The sequence below is a fragment of the Phragmites australis genome, chromosome 13 (assembly GCF_958298935.1).
Source record: "Phragmites australis chromosome 13, lpPhrAust1.1, whole genome shotgun sequence".
Classification (NCBI taxonomy): domain Eukaryota; kingdom Viridiplantae; phylum Streptophyta; class Magnoliopsida; order Poales; family Poaceae; genus Phragmites; species Phragmites australis.
In genome coordinates this window covers 27134103-27145658 of record NC_084933.1, presented here as the reverse complement: position 1 = coordinate 27145658, position 11556 = coordinate 27134103, and the positions used below count along the sequence as shown (strand labels likewise).

The window sequence follows — 11556 nt, the reverse complement described above, 5'->3', positions numbered from 1 at the left end:
TGTTAGTATAGTGATGGGCGTCGATGATGGATCTGGTGATAGGAGAGCCATCGAAGATAACAGAAAGTGGGTAGAATTGGGGCGAGTGATGAGACGAAAGAAGAGACTCATGCGGAAGAAAAACAATCGAGAGAAAAAAGATTTATAGACCATTAGGTTATAAAGCAATAGATAATATTCGTCAACTGAAAAGATAAAAAAAAAGCGGTCTAAAGTATAGCAACTCCCTTATTTATCATCTCTAGTCACGTTCTAATTGTTATACGGTTAGTAGTTTAGTCAGATCTAACCACAGCAATCCAAATACAAAATTGCTAGACATTGCAACTACTAATAGTTGCCTTATTTGACCGACAACCTGGTCTTGGATGGCTGGAGTCTTTCTCGGTCCACAAGACAATCAACATATCGGGAAAACATATCCTCTTTCGCTTTGCTTTCTGTGTACTAGTTCGTACCATGGAGATGGCGAATAAAATAAGTCCACATTAAAAAAATTAACATTATCACTCGCAAAAAAGAGAGCAAAGAATAATATAAAAACATTCTGAGCTTGCATGTAGAGATCTGGTGCAAGGCATCGACTTGGAGAAGAAGAAAAGCCTTCCTGAGTTTCTGGAAGCCCGGGGAAGCAAGGCATCTCCCCCGTCACTGACGGTGTGGTCCCACCTCTCCTTATATAAAAATCCTACCCAAAAAACCCGCTCCATTTCCAAACTGCAACTACAACCCACACAATCGACCCACCACACATCTCCTACCGGATTTTGATTCAAGAAAGGGGCTTCGTTTGGCTACCATCATCGGCGATGAGCTCCAGGATGGCCGGATCCGTCCTCCTCCGCTACGTCGGCCCCCGCCTCTTCACCGCGGCGTCGATCTCTCCGGCGGCGGCGAGGCCACTGCTGGCCGGCGGCGAGGGCATCCCGGCGGTTATGGTGCGGCTGATGTCCACGTCCTCCCCCGCCGCCGCCGCCACCGCCTCGGAGGCGAAGGAGGGAGGCGAGAAGAAGGAGGTGGCGATCAAAAGCTACTGGGGGATCGATCAGACGAACAAGCTGCTGCGGGAGGACGGCACCGAGTGGAAGTGGACTTGCTTTAGGGTGCGTACCCTGCGTTCCGGCGCGCTTTGATTTGGATTTTGCCCTTGCGATTCATCCCGGCGAAGGATGGATCTCCAGATCGGTTCATGTACTAGGCGTGCTGCTAGTTACTTGTGCTGCTAGTAACTGGCTTTGTTGCAGCCATGGGAGACGTACACGGCGGACACGTCGATCGATCTGACGAAGCACCACGAGCCCAAGACGCTGCTCGACAAGATCGCCTACTGGACCGTCAAGTCGCTGCGTTTCCCCACCGACATCTTCTTCCAGGTTCGTGCATGCGCACAATCGCCCTCGCCGATCAATTTTTCGGATAATTAGCTGTGTGTTTTTAGTTGTACCAAGACTTTACCAGTTACATGGCGTGGCATGAGGGTTAAGTATCAAGAACCCCTGGAAATTTTTGTTCTGTTTTCCTGCTTTCTGGGAAGACTCAACTTGTATTTGCAACGTTGATCAAATAGATTATTTTACCTGGATCAGTTTGAGGGAGTCGATTTTATACTCTATCCTAACAGTCGATACTGGATGGTGACAACTGACAAGGACATCAGCAAACAGATATGTGCCATTTTGAATAGCAATTCAGTAGCAGTGCCATTTGTATATCAAGATTCTTGCACAAGTTTATCTTCTTCATCTCTTCAATTTGACTTTTGAAGAACGGAAACGTGTTCCATTTGCAAATTGCAGTAGTATGTGAAAATGATCTATATACTTTGAAAGACAGATCTTTCTTGTACTGTAAGCTGACACTGCAAATTGGCATGCAGAGGAGGTATGGCTGCCGGGCGATGATGCTGGAGACCGTGGCGGCAGTGCCGGGGATGGTGGGCGGAATGCTCCTCCACTTGCGCTCGCTCCGCCGCTTCGAGCAGAGCGGCGGCTGGATCCGAGCGCTGCTCGAGGAGGCCGAGAACGAGCGCATGCACCTCATGACCTTCATGGAGGTGGCGAACCCGAGGTGGTACGAGCGCGCGCTCGTCATCGCCGTCCAGGGCGTCTTCTTCAACGCCTACTTCCTCGGCTACCTCCTCTCCCCCAAGTTCGCGCACCGTGTCGTCGGCTACCTCGAGGAGGAGGCCATCCACTCCTACACCGAGTTCCTCAAGGACCTGGAGGCCGGCAAGATCGACAACGTCCCCGCCCCGGCCATCGCCATCGACTACTGGCGCCTCCCCGCCAGCGCCACCCTCAAGGACGTCGTCACGGTGGTGCGCGCCGACGAGGCTCACCACCGCGACGTCAACCACTTCGCATCGGTACGAATGCTTCCAAATTCCAAGATCAGCACCACCGTTGGATCTCATTTCTTCAGAGAGGTGTGTATTTGTGTTCATTGTTTGGTTCTGATGATTGATTCGGTCTTGCATGTGGCGTGTGCAGGACATCCATTACCAGGGCATGCAGCTGAAGGAGTCCCCTGCGCCGATCGGATATCACTGAGGCTGTTTGTGCTCTGCTGAATTTTGCATCGCTAATTAGAAAATGAGCGTTTCATTTTTATGGGAAAGCAAATGAGAACTGGTTATTGGTAAATTTGGTATAGGATTTCTGAACTGCTGAGTACTCCTACAACGGCAAAAATTCAAAAATAAACAACATACATTACCGTATTTATCAAAATAAATAATATATCGATATATTTATAAATCTAGCATTTGTATTCGGTATCTTAAATATCGAACTTGATTCCGGCATATGATGAAAAAAAATCATGTGTGGTTGTCAAATTGTCCTTTGTCAGGATTGCATGATTTGAATTTGGATGATAAGGAAGTGTACTTTGTCAGGATTGCATGATTTAAATTTGAATGATAAGGAAGTGAGTACTTGTAAAATTGTAATCCATGTAACGTGCTGTTGTTGTAAATTTGTTGTGTCGCCAGTGATCGTTGTCGCATCTTGTCATCGCGTCTTGTCACTCATTAGGTCATACAACAGCACAAATTAATATATGTTCTTGTGTCGGTAGCGGTGTGTTGCTGCTATACATTTGTTTTGATGTAAGTTTGTCGATACTTGTTTATTCACTTAGTGTAAATTTGTATGAGTAATTTTTTTAGTAAAGTAATGTTAGGAGGATACAAATTCTAATATATCAAATAATAATAGTTATGAACTATAATTATCATATAACCCGGCACAGATGTTATATACGCTAATGAACATTATATGTGACATAGGATTTTTTAACGCTACGCAAATGGATCCTAACCATAAAGAGATGACGACAATAAGGGCATGTTTGTTTCGGATTATAGATTGTGAATTGTGTTCCACAATCAAGATTATGCAAACAAACTGTCAGATTGTGAAAGTGGATTCTCACAATCTAGTATAGATTATGGCGCAATCCACAATCTATTTTGGAGGAGCTTCTACAATTTAGAATCCAGATTCTTACAATCTAGAGAAAACAAACATACCCTAAATGTTGGCACGTACGGTACACCTAAAGACTAACTTAGTAGTATGTCGCTGCTAAACCCAACATGCCTTAGAAAATAAAAATAGACCAGGTTACAATAGCTCTACTGATTGTATTTAAGGATATTTACCATTCCTCAGAGAATTGTGACCCTCTGTCCTAGCGCGACAGGCCCTCTTCCGCTTCCTTTCCCTCTCTTCTTCGCGAGATTCAGCCACGGCGCGCTCCTGTGCTGTCTTCCTCGTGCGCTCCTCCTCCTGACAATTCAGCCATAGTTTCTCCCTCTATTGCTCATACCCCTGGTGTTCGTACGCTTTCTTCCTCCATTGCATGGTCATGTCGGCCCACTGCTTCTGATGCTCATTTTGCTCGAGCCATTCTATGAAGTCACAGATAGGTGGAAGAGACGAACAAATAAAAAAAAGATGGGAGATTAGTAAGATAGTGCATAAAATAGTATAAAAAGTGCTACGTAAGTGATCTACGTCGCTATACCTGTGGATATTCGTATGGTCCATATCGATGTTTGTCATACTAGTAGTTGGCACACATAAAAAAACGTAGGTCATAGGTGTAGGAGATGTTTTGAGACTCGTGAAGCCTATAAGGGTCGCCACATAAGCACATCGACGGTTCAACCCCTTGGGGGATTCTCATCCTCCAGTGTTTTTTGGGTGGGTTTGGTGGAGGTGAGGAAGACATTGTAGTTGAGAGAGTTAAGGAAGGAGTGGTATATCAATGGATGAGGATGGGGTTATTTATGGTAGCTAGGGGCCAGTGCATAGACTAAGTACATGGGCTTGGCTGGGGGTTGGAGCATAAGATTCCCTGTAAAAGCTAGAAAAATTATGGTAATGATGCTTGGTAGAGATTTCATGAGAAACTATTGTTTGGTGTGGTCATTTTATTGTTTGCTGTGTTTGAGAGAGAGTTATTGTGATGTTAGGGTGGGTCTCAGGAAATCTTGTCGCGCGTGTGTCGAAAGCGTCTGCCAACAGGGCAACAAAGATGCACGTGTCTAGCTTAAGTTAGGATAGAGATGTTGTCATTTAATTTATGATGAAAGCCCAATTGTGTGGTCACTTTATGTCTAAAGCCTGAGTCAGGATAGAGGTGTGGTCATTTTATGGTTAAAGTTGAGCTGTGTGGTTACTTCGTGTCTAAAGCCTGACTCACGACAGGGGTGTTGTCATTTCATGGGTAAAATTGAGTCATGTTGTCACTTCATGTCTAAAGCCAATATCGCGACAAAGGTGTTGTCATTTAATGTTTAAAGTTATATCGTGTGGTCACTTTGTGTCTAAAGCCTGATTCGCTACAGAGATGTTATGTCGGCTTCCTCTATGACAACAAAGTGAATAATACATGTGTCTTGAACAACTACAAGTGCACCGAACAACTGCAATAACAACTCAACAACGATGATACCGCACGCAATCACTATGAGTGTACGCGTCTGGTGGGTGTGTAACCCTCATATCAACGGCCTGCGTTGGCCTCTGCCACGTGTTCCCTTACTCGTCATCATCATTGTCCGCCTTGTGGGACTCCCACCGAACATGTATCCCATCCCACTAACTCTACCATATATATACCATGACAAAGGATCCGCATGCGAAAGTGTGGACACGCCTAGAACGTGCTCCGATGGAGTCCGGTGTGCCGAAGGCTCACCCTGTTAGTACCACTGTGAACCCCTAGGTGCATCGGGATATTGGGGGTACTGTGAGCTGAGGAGCTCGGTGAAGCTGGAGGCCTGCATTGCAGCAGCCCAGTCAAAATCATGTGTGTTGCTCCAATCAGGCGTTTGCTACATGCAGTCAACGACGTCCTCATGAAGAGTTGATGTTGCACGCGGAGGTGTCATCGTAGTTTGAGGAGACTGTGTCTACTTCGGGGCTTGTGAACCCAGTGTACATTGCTCAGGCGTAGGAGCCTGCGTAAACTCCTTGACCTCAGCACCAGAATGTGACATATGGTGCTCCAAAGCCAAAGATGTCTGTCGTGATTGTGACCGAACGAGTTCCTCACAGGTACTGGACGAGCGCCTGCTGTGGAAGGCATGGGATGAGTCCATGGCTGGTATATCGTACCCCTCTAACACGAGGCACAACCACCTAGATCACATATATTGAATAGGAAACAGGACCCTCTCGTCCTCATGTAGTCCTGGAAAGGGTTCTAATCCCTCCGCGTTGATGATTCGCTTGCTTCCTCACAAGCTTGCTCCGCCTATGTATGCATCTTATATGACTCTTCGGCCTTTATAAGACGATGGCCATGCCAGTAATACGAAGGTTCAGGTAATGAACATCGTTATAAGTACTGCATCACTTAACACAACATGAAGAAGTCAGCCACGATCCTCAGAAAAGGGTCTATGAGTTGACTCTACAAGTCAGTTGAGTAAGGTGGCATGTGTGCATGGACGGTACCACGAAAGGTACTCCTAGTACGTGGCATCATCATATTATCTAGCAGGAATGACGTCATCCACTGCGGCTGACTCCGTCCACCTATGTATGTGCTCGGCGTTCATTGATGCCCAATCCTGCATGCCTCCGCCCCCATGTGCCCTCCTCCTGTACGTGACATAAACAATTATAATTTGTTAATATGGATCATCTAAGGTACTAATGCTACCTAAAATAATATACTTACTCGTGCGCCCGTCCGATATCTCGTGGGGGAGGTACTGGCACCACCTGTCGGTATCTGAACTACATCTGTACATGCTCAGGAGAATATACTTTCACATTGTTTATGTACAAAAGAAGTATCTGATCATCCATAAGTCAGAGTTATGCCAAAAAGAGGATACTATAAGCCCTCCAGTTGTAATTTCAGCCACTCGTGCCATACGACATGGATCTCACTCCACGAGTTCGGTGCTAAGGATGTCCAGATCACTTATCACCTAGGAGTAGTTTTCATGGTATTACTGTTGACTCTATCTCAGCCTAGCATGATTCCACCGATACTCCATCGTAGGTCTCATGTCATCTGCAATGCCATCGAAGATGACAACTAGATAGTAGCTCTTAAGCGCCTAAAGTCGACAAACCAGAAGGTACTCCTAGCTCCATAGCTGTAAGAGGTGTAGGAAGCATGTAACAGATCATTTCTTCTTTGATCGCTGGGTTGCAGCATGCAATCCTCTGTAGGTTGCAGCCAGCATAGCATATCCCCAACTGTAAGATGTTGGCTCATAAGGACGTGACGTGAGATGACTCACTAACCATACAATATGGGGGATGATATAATCGTTTATTGTATTGCAGAACATGATGTCTCCTAGTAGGATATATAAGTACATCTCATAGTGTTGTATAACTATAGCCTTGTTTGTAACCGGTGATGAGGAGTTAGGCTATGAACCTCACATCAATGACGTGACTCGCATTCCTGATAGCTATTTCATTGCATGTATGTGAGGTGTGTGTGTTGATCATAAAATAGTTCTCATATTTCGGCTTATATGCTCGTACAAATTAAGGACAATTTAGATGCTTGATACACCTGACCTCGTACTTTATATGGTTAGATTAGGCGTACTTGTGGTCCCTTCTTATCATCACAACATAGTTGCTAATAAAATAGATGACCTTCCCCGTGTTACAAAACTGTTGTCCGACCTGGATGTCGTTATTCTGGAATCCCCAGTTAGATAACGTGTTATACTCAACGACGTTACAATCCAGCAATCCAGCGCCACAGATCGCTGGCACCGGATCATTGTTGTCAGTAGCTTCTTCATCCCTGCTACCACCGACTTCATCATCCATGCATCATGCACCTACCTCAGAAGGGTCCACTCTAGCTCCCTCTCTACCAGAATACCCTCCCCGCCATGCCCTCCATCATCTTCATACATCACCTGCTGGTCTGATCTTTTCACGGTAGTCACTGCATCACCTTGCACCAGTCATGACACTATGTTTACGTACACCCCCATATCAAAGTTCTCCTCCAATGCCTTACTGAGTACAAAGTGCATGCGTTGTTTCTTCTCATCTTAAACAACGTATGGACAACGATCGAGCTGTTTGGAATAAGTTGTGACCATACACCCTCCACGACAACATTATGAGACTGCTGGTTCACACGCAAAAGACTCATAATATGTGATTCAGTCCATCTAGATCATTAGGTACCTCAAATGAACTCTTTATGTACTGTCAGTTCTGAATTGTTATGAGTCTCTTGTGCAAAACTACGGGATGTTCTCTATAGTAAATATGAAAAATCATACTGTATCTTTGTTACATCTAATCAAATAACTACTTAGATGTATGCACGCAACTAATTACACCTCTCAATAAATAATAAATAAATTAACAATACAAATTAAATAGTACAATACTTAACAATACTAAATATTTAAGTAATTAACAATGATAATTAAATCATCAATATTTAATTCAAATGAAATAATTAATATTTAAGATTGAATTAAAATATTAATTAAACATGCTTACACCACTACCATCAATCATTCACATCACATCTCATCCCTAACCACCTCTCTGCCCATGCAGCTGTTCGGTGTGTACCACTATTTTAATAGATGAATTAAAATATTAATTAAATAGGCACACACCACTATTAATTAAAAAATTTAATTTGACAATTTTTCGGTGTATTATGATTTTAATCGAATCTTTCCATCCAACCTAAGTTTTTTTTAATCTTTCTAATATATATTTTTTTTCCTTTCTTCCCCCTTTTTTTCTTTTCTCTAATTACACCGACACCCTACTTACACCTATGAAGAGCATACATGCACTATGCCATCACCCTACGCCACCATTAGCACATAGTGCCACCACGAGCAAAGGCACCCATGGGCATGTGGGGCCACCACCATACATCTTTGTTGTTGCATCCACCATGCATTTTTGTTGCTGCTGCACAGTATCTTCCACAGTTTCACTGAACCTAAATGATTAAATTATGTAAATACTTTAATTATACTGGTTAATGATATTCATATAATTATATAAAAAAATAATCTAATTACAATAATAAATAAAATTTATGTTATTAAACTAATTAAATAATCTAATTACACTAACTAATCAAAATGATATAATCAAACTAAATAAGTACTCTAATTATCAAATTAATATAATTAAATAAATGTAATAGAACGAATTAAACAATCTACTTACTCTAATTATTATTATTGCTATAAGTATTAATTAAATACATAATTTAAGTACTTACTAGAATACGACACTATTGTTCATCCTCGTCTCGAGCTGATTCTCCTCTCCTCATGTTGCTACTACTCCTCACCTCACGCTGCTTCTCGTCTCCTCGCATTACTGCTCCACCTCACCTCACGCTGCTTCTCCTTTTGCTCGCGCTGCTGCTCGTCTCCTCTCTTCTCATGTAGCTACTGCAGCCTCTCATCTTATAACAAAACATGACAACACAGGGGCTAAAAATTGCAGGGACAACGATATGTGGGCTAAAAAATTGACAAAAGCAGCATAAGGTGAAAGCAGCGGGGACATGCACCGAAAGCAGTGATAATACGCGACGTGAGCACCACGAGGCATTCGTCATATAAGATGCCAAATACGATACTGTTATCGTATTCGGCACCTAATACATGAACCATAATTGATTTTTCGGTGTTTAAAGTGCTAAATACATATATTAAATTTATAAATACGTCGATATGTTATCTATTTTGATAAATACGATAATATATATTATCTATTTTTTATTTTTGCCCTACTACAACTACTACTAGGAGATTTTTGAACCATTTCGCTCTAAAAGAAGCCTATTTCCTGTACTACACAACGTTTTTCTATCAGAGCAACTTTGATCCACATTGTTATGTACATATCCGAGGTACGTATGACAAGTGTTTGATGAAAAAACAACTGGTCGATCGCTATTTATTTGTGTTTGTTAGCTGACGTTTCATGGTCCTCGGTTCTTAGTGGCAGCTTGTCAAATCCCTAAATTTCTCTTCCTCTTTCTCTTTCTCTCTCTCCGTCCTCTCCCTTCCCTGTAGACGTACCTGGGCCACCCTCACGTCGCCGGCCGCCGCCGCTTTCCTGCCGCCGCCCACCGCCGGCGCTCTGCCGTTGGTGCGCCGCCGCCGCTTCTCCGTGCCGGTCGCCGCCGTCCCTCCGGCCGCCACAGCCGTCCGGTTGGCGCTCCACCGCCGCCCTCCGCCGTCTGTGCGCCGCCACCGCGCCAACGTCGCCGCCCGTCGCCCCTCCCTCTCTCTCGCCCGCTCGTGCTCTCCGCAGCCGAGCCGGTCGGCCCCCTCTTCTCTCTCGCTCTCTTTTATATCCTCCAGAGCCGAGCCAACAGACTGAGCCGAGCCGCCGAGCCCACCGACAGTCGAGCCTGAGCCGCAAAAATCGAGTTTGAGCCGAGCCGAGCAGAGAGCCTGAGCCGTGAGCCGCGAGCTGAGCCGAGCCGTGAGCCGACCCAAACAGAATATTCCTGGAATATTCTCCCCTTTTCTTTTTTCTGAATTTCTCTCCCGGCAAAACTTTCGAAGCCCGTTCTCCTCCGTCATAACTCCGTTTTCATCGATTCTTCCACCGATATTCATCTAAATTCGAGATCTACCCAATCATATCAATTTCATAATTTTTGTAAATTGTTTGGTTATTTTTTTAATCGTTTGATTGATCGTATGTCTCTGTCGTTGTTGCGATTGTTAGGGGAAGGAGCATTCGAGGAAGACCCCGAGGACCCGGAGTTTGAAGAATGAGCAGACGAGGACTTCAACGAAGGTAAGTCCTACAACCGTTGATCATGTTGATCCTATGTTTTTAAATACAACCCGTAGAGCCGTTGTTTCAAACAATAGGAGTATGCATGATTAGATTAATAGTTGTGATTTTTAAGAAATGCTAGGATAGTTATGACCCAGCTTGTTTATCTCATGCCTTGTCATTGTTACCGTTACTTCATTGAAACTCTAGAAGGTTCCCAATATCAACTATAATGATTGTTTGGATGAATGCTTGTTTACTAGTATGCTTAGGATTGCCTTGCTCAAAAGAAAGAACTAGATTATTTACATGTGATAATCATGCTTTACAATGTGAAGTAATGTGTGCTTGGTGCGTGTGCGTATAAAACTTGTGTTCTTGGGAAAACTCTAGAGTAGTGTTGACGAGGGTGAGTAAGGTGCCCCACAAAGGTGGAAACTACCTTGGAGCAAGGTTCGTCTTTATGGTGTTCTTGCTAGGAGACTCTTGCCTCGGTCATATAAGGACCGGTTCGCTGTGACATCTCACCTAGTATCCACTCGTACAACCACATGGCCTGTATGGGCAGGACTTGACCTAACCCCTATGATTTAGTGTGGTACCCACCCGGAGGCCGATAGTGGCAATGGGGATCAGGAGAAGACTTGGGTAGTGTGTAGCCCAAGATCCGGCTGGTGATATTGATTGATGCTATGTCAAAGCCTTGGGATTGTTAAGTGGTCCTTCCCGTGAATCTTCTAAGGCCCCTGGTATCTTAGTGCCACATGGGTGGATATTATGGCTTCGTTGTGAGGTCGTTGCATCTTGTTATGACAGCTTCACCAGTTGCTAAGGTGGGAGCCTGTGCATATCTTGTGGGTAAAGTGTACAACCTCTGTAGAGTGTTAAACCTATCCGGATAGCCGTGTCCTCGGTCAAGGACATGCTATGGTTTGGTCACAATGAGTAGCTTTTCAGCGTGAGTATCTCCTTGGTGTGTGAGTGGGCTGTGTACCCGTGTTTTCGAAAAGAAGGATTTTGGCTTTGTGCCCTAAGCCTCCTGGACTGTGTGTCTGCTGGCAAAAGACTTGTGGGAACTTGCGGGACGAATGTATCTCTCCCAGGGCCATCAACCCCTATAAGCTCAACTTATGTGTTCTCTTCAGAGGTGTTTTATTTAAAGTTAGTCTTTGCAAAATAAATCTTGCATCAACAAAACTAGCTTTCCGCAAAACCTAAAAGACTCTACAACCTTATCCTTGATCTACCCTTAAGCATCTAATTTTTCCCCTTA

General features: G+C 44.2%; 1 protein-coding gene across 1 annotated transcript; it reads left to right on the top strand.

Moving 5' to 3' along the window:
• Nucleotides 1-631: 631 nt before the first annotated feature.
• On the top strand, nucleotides 632-2761 carry LOC133889008 (ubiquinol oxidase 1a, mitochondrial). The gene is made up of 4 exons (XM_062329434.1): nucleotides 632-1103; nucleotides 1245-1373; nucleotides 1877-2365; nucleotides 2490-2761. Exons 1-4 carry the CDS (start codon nucleotides 810-812, stop codon nucleotides 2547-2549), a joined length of 972 nt encoding a protein of 323 aa, XP_062185418.1. The 5' UTR covers nucleotides 632-809; the 3' UTR covers nucleotides 2550-2761.
• Nucleotides 2762-11556: the final 8795 nt, after the last annotated feature.

What these genes read in the sequence shown, in the direction of transcription:
- LOC133889008 (XM_062329434.1), top strand. Translation starts at nt 810, where the DNA reads ATGAGCTCCAGGATGGCCGGATCCGTCCTCCTCCGCTACGTCGGCCCC. An exon ending in CCACCGACATCTTCTTCCAG is followed by an intron (nt 1,374 to 1,876) that starts GTTCGTGCATGC and finishes ATTGGCATGCAG; the next exon opens with AGGAGGTATGGCTGCCGGGC. An exon ending in ACGTCAACCACTTCGCATCG is followed by an intron (nt 2,366 to 2,489) that starts GTACGAATGCTT and finishes TGGCGTGTGCAG; the next exon opens with GACATCCATTACCAGGGCAT.